The 12,878-nt window shown below is 40.3% G+C and overlaps 1 protein-coding gene across 1 annotated transcript in view; it reads left to right on the top strand.

Moving 5' to 3' along the window:
• The window catches only part of KDM5A (lysine demethylase 5A), a gene marked incomplete at both ends in the record, with an annotated part of 106,640 nt that overhangs the window by 62,762 nt on the left and 31,000 nt on the right, over positions 1 to 12,878 (top strand). The window contains 2 exons of the mRNA XM_080706696.1: positions 5,402 to 5,757; positions 10,860 to 10,998. Of these exons, the coding sequence (XP_080562822.1) occupies positions 5,402 to 5,757; positions 10,860 to 10,998 (495 nt within the window). The remainder of the gene's footprint in view (positions 1 to 5,401; positions 5,758 to 10,859; positions 10,999 to 12,878) is intronic.

Genomic DNA, 12,878 nt, shown 5'->3' with positions numbered 1-12,878 from the left:
TTAACAGATGATATGTCTAGACTGCTTTTTGTTCTGTTTGTTTCTTTTCTCACGCTTGTTTCTTTCCTCACATATAGACTGTTATTTAAGGTTCTTTAGGGGGAAGTCTCTTGCTTTTAGTCTTTATTCCTTTAAAATTTCAGAACTAAGACGCCGGGCGTGGTGGTGCATGCTTGTAATCCCTGCTCTTGGGAAGCGGATACAGGAGGATTGCGCTGGTTCGATGCCAGCCTCGCTGGCTTAAGAGACTCTGTTTCCAAATAAAAATATAAAATAGGTCTGGGAGTGTAGCCCGGAGAAGGGTTTCCAGGAACTCCAGTACCACACACACACACACACACACACACACACACACACACACACACAAAATTGTTCAGAACTAAGAGGCTAGTTTAAAATTATCTTTTTCTATATTGATTTTAGGTTAGAGTCTCTATTTAACATCATTCTAGCTGGCATACATCATTCAGTTGAAGAAATCTGAGCACAACAGTGACTTACTAATGCCGGTTTTATTTATTTATTTTTGGTGGTACTGGAGATTGAACCCAGGGTCTCACTCAGTTGTGGTGGACCTCACTAAGGAGCGGAGGCTGTCCTCGAACTCACCATCCTCCTGTCTCAGTCTCCCATACATGAGGTTTAAAAAGTACAGAGCTAGCTGGGCATGGTTGCCCACACTTGTAATCCCAGCCCTTGGGAGGCTGAGACAGGAGGATCGCACAAGGTTCGAAGCCAGCCTCAGCTACTTAGTGAGGCTCTCAGCAACTTAGTGAGACCCTGTTTCCAAATAAAATATAAAATAACCCGGAGGTAGAAAAGTCTCTTGGTTCCACCCCCAGTACTACAAAAAAAGGTACAGAGCTAGCCAGGTGCGATGGCACATCTTGTAATCCCAGCATTTGGGAGGCTGAGCATGGTTCTCATACGGCCTCAGTTACTAATTAGTGAGGCTCTTTGCAACTCAGTGAGACCCTGTTTCAACATAAAGAATAAAAATAGGGCTGAGGGTGTAGCTCAGAGGTAGAATGCCCCTGGTTCCATTCTAGTACCACAAAGAAAAGTACAGAGCCCTGAAACTACCAGGGCCCTCGTCGTTTAATGAATGTGTTAAATCTTTTTTTGTGTGTTTTGCTGGGGGTTGAAGTCAGGGACATTCTACCTTCAGGTTATGCCCCCCGGCCCAATTTTATTTTTCATTTGGAATCCAGATCTTACTAAATTCTTGACAGCCTTACTAAGTCACTGAGATTTATGTTGAACCTATAGTCCTCCTGTTTCAGCCTCCCAAGTACTGGGATTACAGGCATGTGCCACCATGCCTGGCTTTGTAAAATCTTAAGAGCATACACATACCAAGTACATTAATCTGCATGTAGTAATTGTTTTGTTTTTTATTTTGGAGATTGAGCCCAGGGGCATTCTACTTCCATGCTATCCTCCAGCTGTGTTTTATTTCTTATTTTAAAACAGTCTTACTAAGTTGCAGAGGGCCTGAGTTTCTGAGGCAGCCACGAACCTGTGATCATCCTGTGTCAGTCCTCCAAATACTGGGATTACAAGTGTGCACCACCATGCCTGATTTCTGTTTTGAATAGCTTTCATCCTTCTCCAAATATCATCTGTGACACCATACTTTACTTATCTTAGTTTTCTTTGCTGTTTTGTTTAGTTTTTTTCTTGTTGGCTTGACTAATAAGTATTTGAATACATTAGAAGACTCAGGCCTTTCCTTATTCTAGGTAGATCCTCTCCTGATATCTACTCGTTTGTCCGGTGTGTGTGTGTGTGTGTGTGTGTGTGTGTGTGTGTGTGTGTGTGTGTCTGTCTGTCTGTCTGTCTGTCTGTCTGTCTGTGTGGTACTGGGGGTAGAACGCAGAGGCTTTCTACCTCAGGGCTATACTCCCAGACCTATTTTATATTTTATTTGGAAACAGTGTCTCACTATGTTGCTGAGAGCCTCACTAAGCTGAGGCTGGCTTTGAACCTGCTTGTGCAATCCTCCAGTCTCAGCCTCCCATGCATGGGGATTACAAACATGCACCACCATGCCTGGCTGTCCGGTGTTTTTAAATATCACCAATATCCTGTTGTTTCCCAAACTTCCAGCTCTGACTGCTTTTTTCTTTTCTACTAACTTGTATATCCAGATATATACTCTAAATTTTTTTTTTTCATGGTACTAGAGATTGAACCCAGGGGTACTCTGCCACAGTGCTACATCCTCAGCCCTTTTTATTTTGAGGCAGGCTCTTAACTAAGTTGACCAGGCTGGCCTGGAACTTTTAATCCTCCTGCCTCAGCCTCCAGGTAGCTGGGGTTACAGGCTTGTTCAACCACACCAGCTCATACTCTACATTTCTTTTGACAGACTACTGGGCATCTTAATAGCCTTTTATAGCTGGGTAGGGTGCTGTATGCTTGTGATCCCAGTACTTGGGAGGCTGAGACAAGAGGATCATAGGTTCAAGGCTCTGCTCAGCAATTGAGTAAGGCCCTCATTAACTTATTGAGACCCTGTTTCAAAATAAAAAATAAAATAGAGCTGGGGGTAGCTCAGAGGTAAAATGTCCCTGAGTTCCATGTCTAGCACCAAAAAAAAAAAACCCAAAAAAAAACCCAAAATACTTTTTAGTGAATCAGTGAGTAACAAAACCATTGTTTCCTGTATTTTCCTTTTCTTTATGGTCAGTCTCTAATCAAGTGCTGCTGCTCCCAGTGAATTTTTTATCATTTCCATTGCTTAAAATATGATTTATGGTACTAGAATCTATACCTTGGATTACTGCAACAGCCTCTTAACTGATTTCTCTTATACTTTTCTTATACTTTTGTCTCTGGCAGATTTTTTTTTTTTTCCTTGCAGGTCTAGGGATGGAACCCAGAGGCATTTGACCTCTGAGCTACCCCCCCCTACCTAATTTTTTATTCTTTATTTTGAAACAGGGTCTCACTGAGTTGCAGAGGGCCTCACTAAGTAGCTGAGGTTGTCCGTGAACCCTGATCCTCCAGTCTCAGCCTCCTGAATGCTGGGATTACAAGCGTGCGCCACCATGCCTGGCTCTATTTTTTGTTTGATAACTAGAGTGATTGTCCAAAATAGAAATTAAATCATAGCGCTCCCCTGTGGTTAAAATCCTCTAGTGTTTCCCTAAAGCCATTAGAATGAAATATAATGGCTTGTAACCTCCAGGACATTATGTAATCATTTAAAAAAAATTGTGACATATGTATGCATATATATATTTTCTTTAACTTTTTATTGGTGCTTTGTAGTCATATATCTTAATAGAGTACAGGATGGTGGAGACATACATGCACACATCACCCAGTTAGCCTTTACCCATTTCCCATCCCATTTCTTCTCCCTCCCTCCTTCTCATGTTTGGCTTAGTGATTGACTTTGATATGTTTGTTAATGTGTATCATGAACATTAGAGAATTTCCCTCCCCTCACCCCCTCAGTTAGGTCGCCTTATTTGCTCATGTATAGTGTCTCCTCCTTCATCTAGAGTTCCTCCTATGACCCATTTTCTCTCTAGCTTCCCCATATTAGGGAAAGCATCCAGTTTCTTATTTTGTGACTGGCTAATCTCACTTAGCTTAATGTTCTCTAGTTCCATCCATTTCCCTGAAAATGATATAATTGTGGTTTTCTTTATGGTTGAGTAAAATCCCATTGTGTACATATCCCACAGTTTTGTAATCCATTCATCTGTTGATGGACATCTTGGCTGGTTCCATAGTTTGGCCATGGTGAATTGTGCAGCTATGAACATAGATACACATGCATTCGTTTGGTAGTTTGGTTTCCTTTCTTTTGGGTAGATACCCAGAAGTGGTATTGCTGGATCATATGGTAAGTTCGTTACCATTCTTTTGAGGATCCTCCATACAGTTTTCCAAACAGTGTAGTAGAGTCCCAACTTTTCCACATCCTTGCCAGCATTTGTTGTTGTTTGTGTTTTGAATGATTATCATTCTAGTTGGAGTTAAGTGAAATCGCAGGTTAGTTTTGATTTGCATCTCTCTGCTAATGATGTTGAGCATTTTTTCCTGCATTTATTGGCCATTTGGATTTCTTCTTTCATCAAGGTCTATTTAGTTCCCTTGCCCATTTTTGATTGGGTTGTTTTTTAGCACTGAGTTTCTTGAGTTCTCTGTATAGTCTAGATATTAGTCCTCTGTCGGAGGAGTAGGTGGCAAAAATCTTCTCCCATTCTGTTAGCTCTCAGTTGAGGTTCTCGATAGTTTCCTTTGCTATACAGAAGCTCTTCAGTTTAATACAATCCCACATATTGATCTGCCTTTTAGTTTCTTGTGCCTTTGGGGTCTTGTTTGGTATTGGGGATTGAACCCAGGGGCATTCTACCTCCATGCTACACCTCTGGCTCTTTTTACTTTTTTTTTCTTTCTTTTCTTTTTTGGTAGTATTAAGAATTGAACCCAGGGGCATTTACCTCTGAGCTACTCCAAGTCCTATTTTATTTTTTAATTTTGGAACAGGGTCTCATTAAGTTGCTGAGGTTGGCCACAAACCTGAAATCTTTCTATCTCAGCCTCCTAAATACTGGGATTAATAGGCGTGTGCCACCATTCTTGGCTTTTTTTACTTTTTATGTTTTGAAACAGGGTCTTGCTAGGTTGCTGAAAGTCTCACCAAGTTGCTGGGGCTGACCTGGAACCTTCAGTCCTCTTTGTCTCAGCCTCCCAAGTACTGGGATTACAAGTGTGTGCCATTGCTTCCAGCCCTGCTTATTCTTTAAGTATATTTCTCCCTCATCCACTTATATTAGTGGATTAAGCTCACTTCTCTTTAAAAGCATTCACAATTATTACTTGCCTTGCTGAATTGTTTCTTCACCAGATTTTCACATACTTTTCATTTCTGCTTTTACTCCCTCATAAATGTTTTGGTCCACTCTCTCCTGTGACTACCCCTCTGGCCATTTTCTGTTACCTTATCCTCTTTTGTTTTCAGAGTAGCTAATGCTAACTGAAACATTTCACTCATATGCTTCCTGTCTGGTCACCTATATTAAAATGTATTGCTTCCTGAAGATAGGGACTTTGTATGTCTTGTTTGGTTGCCTAGAGCAGCACATGCATCTAAGTTAGCAGTCATTAAAGATTTATTGAATAAATCAGTGGATAAAATTACTGAATTTAACTGTTATGTCTGAAAATTTTGTGCTATGATGGTGAGATTAGAAGACTAGCAGCAATAATTTCCCTGAATATATATTGTATCTTTTAATTTGCTTTATTTTTCTTCTTTTTTTGTGGTGCTTGGGACGCAACCCAGGACCTTGTGCATGCTAGGCAAGTGCTCTTACCATTACATCACCAAACAAAATTTTCTTTCTTTTTTTTTTTATTTTTATTTTTTTTACCTTTTCAGAATCTTCTGGATGATGTGGAAGAGTTTCATGAACGTGCTCAGGAGGCCATGATGGATGAAACCCCAGATTCTTCCAAACTCCAGATGTTAATAGACATGGGTTCTAGTCTCTATGTGGAGCTACCTGAATTACCTCGACTGAAGCAAGAGCTACAACAGGCTCGGTGGCTGGATGAAGTAAGACTAACCCTGTCAGATCCACAACAAGTCACCTTGGATGTCATGAAGAAACTGATTGACTCTGGGGTAGGGTTGGCACCACACCATGCCGTGGAGAAAGCAATGGCTGAACTGCAGGAGCTCCTTACAGTCTCTGAACGATGGGAAGAAAAGGCTAAGGTCTGCCTACAGGCAAGGTGAACACATCTTTTGGTGACTGTTGCTTCTTTAATAACCAGAGAGTAGAAAGGGCAAAGTAATAAGAAATCAGGAAAGTAGAAAGGGAAATAGAAACATAGGGGCCTATTTCATCACATGTTTCATTAAATGTTGGCCTTCTTGACCAGTCACTAAGGTATCAAATCAAATGGTGCTGTATGTACAGTTTCATGTATGTGCAAACTATTTTGTGGGATACTTTGTTAAATAATTTTTGGGTTTTTTTTTTTTTTTTTTGTGTGTGTGTGTGTGTGAGGGTACTGGTTGAACCCAGTAGTGTTCTACCTCTCACCTATACCCACAGTATTATTTTGTTGGGGGGGCAGGTACTGGGGATTGAACCTATGAGTATTCTACCTTTGAATAATACCCACAAGCCCTGTTTTAGATTTTATTTTTGAACTGGGTCTCACTAAGTTGCAGAGGGCCTCCCTAAGTTGCTGAAGTTGGTTACAAACTTTTGAATCTCCGGTCTCTGTCTCTTGAGTACTTGAATTACAGATATGCATCACCCCAGCTACCAGCCTTGTTTTATTTTTTTTTAAACAGGGTCTTGCTAAGTTACCATGTGCTGTCTTCAAACCTGTGATCCTTTCAGGTAGTTGTTTGCAGACCTGCACCATTGTGCCAGGCTCGTTGTTAAATAACTTTTGTAATTAAAAATAGTACTTTGTTTAGAGCCTACAATTAGTGATATAGTTAGGAACTAAGATATGAAGCTCAAATATGTTATTAATGTTAACTCAGAGATAAAAGTGTTTAGGAACAGGAGAGGAGAGATCATGGTGAGTTTGGATAGTTAGTTGAGAGAAAAATAAGAACTGTGGGAGAGCCTTGCAGAATATGTAGGGTGTATTAGCCGGGCGTGGTGGCACACACTTGTAATCCCAGCATTTGGGAGGCTGAGACTGGAGGATCATGGTTCGCGGACAGCCTCAGCTACTTCGTGAGGCCCTCTGCAACTCAGTGAGACCCGGTTTCAAAATAAAGAATAAAAAATAGGGTAGGAGGTGTAGCTCGGAGGTCGAATGCCTCTGGGTTCCACCTCCAGACCCGCCTCCCCCCCCAAAAAAAAAGAATATGTAGGGTGTGTTCAGGCGACAAAATAAATTGAGTTTTACTGGAATGGAGGCTTGTATGCAGGAAAGTAGTAAGATAAAGATCAGGGTTAGCAGTTGCATTAGCCTTGGCATCCCCGTTGGACTTAATGAGTTCTTTTGTGTGTGTGTGTGTGTGTGTGTGTGTGTGTGTGTGTGTGTGTGTTACTGGGAATGGAACCCAGGAGCTTTCTACCCCTGGGCTATACTCCAGACATATTTTATATTTTATTTGGAAACAGTCTCATTAAGTTGCTGAGAGCCTAAGTAGCTGAGGCTGGCTTCAAACCTGCGTGATCTTCCTGTCTCAGCCTCCCAAGTGCTGGGATTACAAGCGTGTGCCACCACGCCTGACTTGGACTTAATGAGTTCTAAGTAAAGGGTTCATCATATATGACTGTGTCAGCTAATTTGGCTAATAATCAACTGTGATGTTTGTTGTGAAAGCATTTCTCTAGCAGCTAAAATTAACACACACACACACACACACACACACACACATATGTATATACTTTTCTATGGTGACAATGAAAAAACTGAGGTGCTCAGAGAGATCACATGGTTATTAAGTGATGCAGCTAATATTTAAAGCCTCTTCTACTTCCTCCCAAAGTCTCTAGTCACTTAACTATTTTGCCAGTCACTTGCTTTGGGAGCATTATAGGAAGTGCCATAGTTGACAACACAGCTCCATTTAGTTAAGAAAAGCCTCCACAGATGCTAGATCCTTTGCTCTGCAGGTGTCATACAGAATACACACTAAGTTTTATTCACAGCTTTTCCTGTCTGGAGTGCTCATATCACTCTGTGTCTTCAGATTCATTTCCGTTCTTAGAGGTGGGAGCATATTAAATGAGCAAAGCTAAATGCAGAATTTGAAATGCAAAAAAATATGATTTGTTAAACCTGTTGTAAAGTCTACCAAATGAAGTTTAGTTGGAGTGATTTTGAAACTTTTTCCCAATCCTCTATATTTAGTCAGTCATCAAGTTCTGATGATTTTTCCTCCAAAATATCTTTGATGTCTGTTTTTCAATTTCATTGTCACAGGGGCACGCTATTTCTGAACTACAGACATCCCCAGCCATTTTTTATGGTTTTATTTTGAAACAGGGTCTCTGCGTTGCTGCGACTCTCCTACATTGTTGAGGCTAACCTCGAAACCGTGATCTTTCTGTCTCAGGCTTCCAAGTACTGGGATTACAGGCATGTCCCATCCCACTTGGCAGAATTATCTTTCTGACACACATCTTTAGTATTCTTGTTCTCTTAGGCTTGGTTATTAAGTCCTTACCATTCTTTTCTTGATATCTTCCTTCTCTGCTTTTGGCATTCTCTCTGCTTTCTCAAATAATGACTTTCTTCAAGATTCTGACCTTAGACCCTTTTTATCTTCTTACTTTATGCAGTCTTTCTGGAAATTCATCTGATTTATTGGCTCTATCTACCATCTTTACTGAATAACTCCTAAATTCTCATCTGTAATAGAGATTTTTTAGTAGAGATTTCTTTTAGTAGATATCCTCTGCCTATTAGATAATTCCACTGAGTGTACACACAGGTACCCCAAATTTCCTGTATCTAAATTGGATTATTTAGCTCCTTCCCCTACCCCCTCTTTTTTTGTGGAATTGGGGATTGAACTCAAGGGCATTCTACCTCCAAGCTATACCCCTCAACCCAATTGGTTTTCTTTATTTTGAAACAGGGCCTCACTAAGTAACTGGAGCTGGCTGCAAAGCTGCAGTCCTCTTATCTCAGCCTCCCAAGTACTGGGATTACAAGTTTGTACCACTACACCTGGTTTATTCTTTATTTTTGAAACAGTATCTCACTAAGTTGCAGAGGACCTCACTAAGTAGCTGAGAATGGCCTGGAACTTGGAATCCGCCTGTCTCAGCCTCCCAAGCATGGTTTACAGGTGTGTGCTCCACTTGCTCAGCAACACCCAGGTTTTTAAAAAATTATTTTTAAATGTAATACTGAGAATTGAACCCCCAGGGGTGTTCTACCTCTGATTTACACTGATCTGATTTTGAAACAGAGTCTCACTAAGTTGTTGAGGGTCTCACTAAGTTGCTAAGGCTGGCCTTGACCTGTGTTCCTTCTATTTCAGCCTCCCAAGTACTGGTATTACAGGCTTATGCCACCATGCCCAGCTAAAATCATACTACTTTTTTGTTTTTGCAGTATAGTGGATGGAACCAAGGGGCATTCTACCTCAGAGCCCAGCCCCCCCACCCCACTTTTTAGTTCTTTATTTTGAAACCAGGGGTCTCACTAAGTTGCAGAAGGCCTCACTAAGTAGCTGAAACTGGCTATAAACTACAATCCTCTTGTCTCAGCCTGTCTCAGTACTGAGATTACAAGCATGTGACACCACGCCCAGCATAAAATCATATTTCATTAAGGCTTGGGTCATAGTAATTTGTTCTTAGTTCCCAGGACAATTATAATTGTTTTCTTGTGTTCTCATTAGTTGAGAATATAGTCTGTCTTTTTCAAGTTTGTAACTAGGTATTAATGAATGTAGTTAAATTAAATGTACAAGGCAATTTTTAATCGATTGCCTTCTACATTGCCATCACATACACATTTCTGATCATTTCAGTATTGTAGAGCTAGAGTAGAGGCAGTTCAGGGCTGGGAAGCAAAAAGAACCTGGAGCGTCGCTCATTGTGAATCAGTTCTTTGGGTATGTCATTTACTATGTTAAATGACTTTGGGAAAATAATTTATCCTCTTGGAGTTAAAGTTTTCTTATCTGTAAAATGGAAATAAAGATGATTGCTGTTTTGCCTCCATTATAGGATTGTGGTAGGAATGACATGAAAGTCCTCTATACATTATAAAGTGGTATCTACAAGCCAGGCGTGGTGGTGCACTTTTGTAATCCCAGCATTTGGGAAGCTGAAACAGGAGGATAACAGCTCGTGGACAGCTTCAGCTACTTAGTGAAGCCATTTGCAATTCAGTGAGACCCTGTTTTAAAATAAGGAATAAAAATAGGGCTGAGGGTGTAGCTCAGAGGTAGAATGCCCCTGGGTTGCATCCCCAGTACCGCAAAAATAAATAAGTAAATAAATAATAAAGTACTTATTTTTAATGTGCTTTTATGGTACATTATAGTCTCACATCATAATGCAAATCATGTTGACAGTGACATACATGGACACAGTACTTGGTAGCCCCCTCTCTTGCCACCAATAAAGTGGTATTTATTTTATTATTTTAATTTTTTTTGTGGTACTGTTTGATTGAACCCAGGGACATTCTATGTCCAAGCTACATCCCCAGCCCTCCCCCCAACCCCCCTTCTCTCTCTCTCTTTATTTTTGGTGGTACTAGGGATGGAACCCAGAGGCTTTCTACCTCCGGGCTATACTCCCAGACCTATTTTTATATTTTATATGGAAACGGGGTCTCACTAAGTTGCTGAGAGCCTCACTAAATAGCTGAGGCTGGCTTCGAACCTGTGCGATCCTCCTGTCTCAGCCTCCCAAGTGTGGGGATTACAAGCATGCGCTACCATGCCCAGTTATTTTTAAACAGGATCTCACTAAGTTGCAGAGGGCCTCACTAGGCTGCTGAGGGTAGCTGCAAACCTCTGATCCTCCTTTCTCAGCCTCTCAAGTACTGGGATTACAAGCATGTGCACCACCATGCTTGGCATAAAGTGGTATTTAAATTTTGGTAGCAGTGCCGGGCATGATGGCACATGCTTGTAATCCCAGTGTTTGGGAGGCTAAGACAGGAGGATCGCACAGGTTCAAAGCAAGTCTCAGCTACTTAGGCTCTCAGCAACTTAGTAAGACCCTGTTTCCAAATAAAGTATATTTTTAAAAAATGGGTCTGGGAGTATAGCTCGGAGGTAGAAAAGCCCCTGGGTTCCACCCCCAGTAACACAAAATAAAAAAATAAATAAAGATTGGTAGCAGTAGGACTTTTCTCATGCATTTTACCCTGCTTTTTTATTCTTTTAGACCTCGGCACAGTGTGGCAAGTTTAGAAAGTATTGTGAATGAAGCCAAGAACATTCCAGCCTTTCTACCCAATGTGTTGTCCCTGAAAGAAGCCTTACAAAAGGCCCGAGAATGGACAGCTAAAGTGGAAGCTATTCAGGTAGGAAACCTTTTGAATTAACCTACCAAGCAGGTGGTACCTGTCTCATAGAGGAATCCTTTAAACCTTTAATTCTTTAGAATAATCATAATGAAATAGTGATGGTATTTAAAATTTATTCAGTTTTATTTGATTTTATAATAAAAATAAGTATTATCTACTTAAGTAATACTACTTTTTGTTATAAAGTGATAGAATTAACTGTGTAACTCTTACCATAGGGAATTTATTACCTGCTGTATTCTTGAAATTCTTTTCTGTGTGTGGAGTACTATTAAAAGAGGCAGAAAAATAAGATGAAATTAACTTTAACATTTACTGAGCACCATAGTATTCTTGGTACCTTTTTTTAAGTGTTCAGGAGCAGGAATATAAGGGTAAGGGTATAAAGAAACATAGGACTCTGCCTTTCAGAATCGCATATTTTCTACTTGGAGAGACATACCATACATCTGTGATTCACAACAGAGTGAAGTCAGTGCTGAAAGTATGCTTGAATTATAAACGGCTGCTTAGTAGCACGTATAGTAGTGTGTGTGTGTGTGTGTGTGTGTGTGTGTGTGTGTGTGTGTGTGTGTGTGTGTGTGTGTGTGTGTGTGTGTGTAGGGTACTGGGGACAGAACCCTGGGGTGTTCTACCTCTGAGCTAAACTCAGCCCTATTTTACTTTTGCTGTACTGGGGATGGAGCGTTAGGGGTATTATGCCTCCAAGCTATACCTCTACCCAGCCCTATTTTTTATACTTTTCTTTTTTTAAAAAAAAAAAACAGGGTCTCACTAGGTTGCTGAGAGCCTCATTAAGTAGCTGAGGCTGGCTTAGAACCCGTTCAATCCTCTTATCTCAGCCTCCCAAGCGCTGGGATTACAAGCGTGCACACCATGCCTGGCTGCCCTATTTTTTATTCTGAAACAAGGTTTCACTAAGTTGCAGAGGGCCTCACTAAGTAGCTGATGCTGCCATATCATCCTCCCAAGTACTGGGATTACCAGGCTGCGCCACCACATCCACCTTTATTAATTTATTTTTTTATTTAAACAGGGTTTCACTAAGTTGGAGGGCTGGTGCAAAAGGATATAATATTAGTAAATATTTTATTTATTGATCATGTCTGTGTCTTGAGTTTTTTTTTTTTAATCTGTTCCATTTAGCTCTCTATTCTTACTCTGGTGCCATAGTGATTTAATATGTCATTACAACATTTTATAAGACTAGGACCTCTTCATTAAAATTCATAGGTTTTTTTGCTGCCTTATTTTTCCACATGCTTCCATATATCTTTCAAAGCAAATTTACGGGCAAATGTGTTAGTTAATACATGAGCAAAAATCTTTTATTGGAATGAAGCATGGAAGTTCCTAAAACAATAATGACTTTACTACATGAAAATATCATTGTTAAATTAGAAGGAAAATATTCTTGTGTGTGTGGGGGGGGGTACTGGGGTTCCTGGAAGCCCTTCTACCTCCGGGCTACACTCCCAGACCTATTTTATATTTTTATTTGGAAACAGAGTCTCTTAAGCCAGCACAGCTGGCTTCAAACCTGTGCGATCCTCCTGTCTTTGCCTCCCAAGCACGGGGATTACAAGCGTGCACCACCACGCCCAGCAGAAAATATTCTTTCTTATCTTCATTTATATAATATAAAGTAGAGCTAGTTGCCAGAACTTAAATACTGCTTTTATTTCTATGTCCATAGAAAGGCAATTAAACTTGTCTATAATGGTACTCTTGATTTCTACACTGTAGAAATTAGGGTTTTTTGTTCTGTTTTCCTACCAATTAGAATATTCATTTCTTCATTCCTAATTGCATTTATTTGTCAGTTCTTTGGATTGTACTCTGAATTGGTTTTTACTGCTTACTGGTTCTTTAGTTAA

The sequence above is a fragment of the Muscardinus avellanarius genome, assembly GCF_963383645.1.
Source record: "Muscardinus avellanarius genome assembly, chromosome: 11".
NCBI lineage: Eukaryota > Metazoa > Chordata > Mammalia > Rodentia > Gliridae > Muscardinus > Muscardinus avellanarius.
This window is presented reverse-complemented; position numbering and strand designations above follow the sequence as displayed.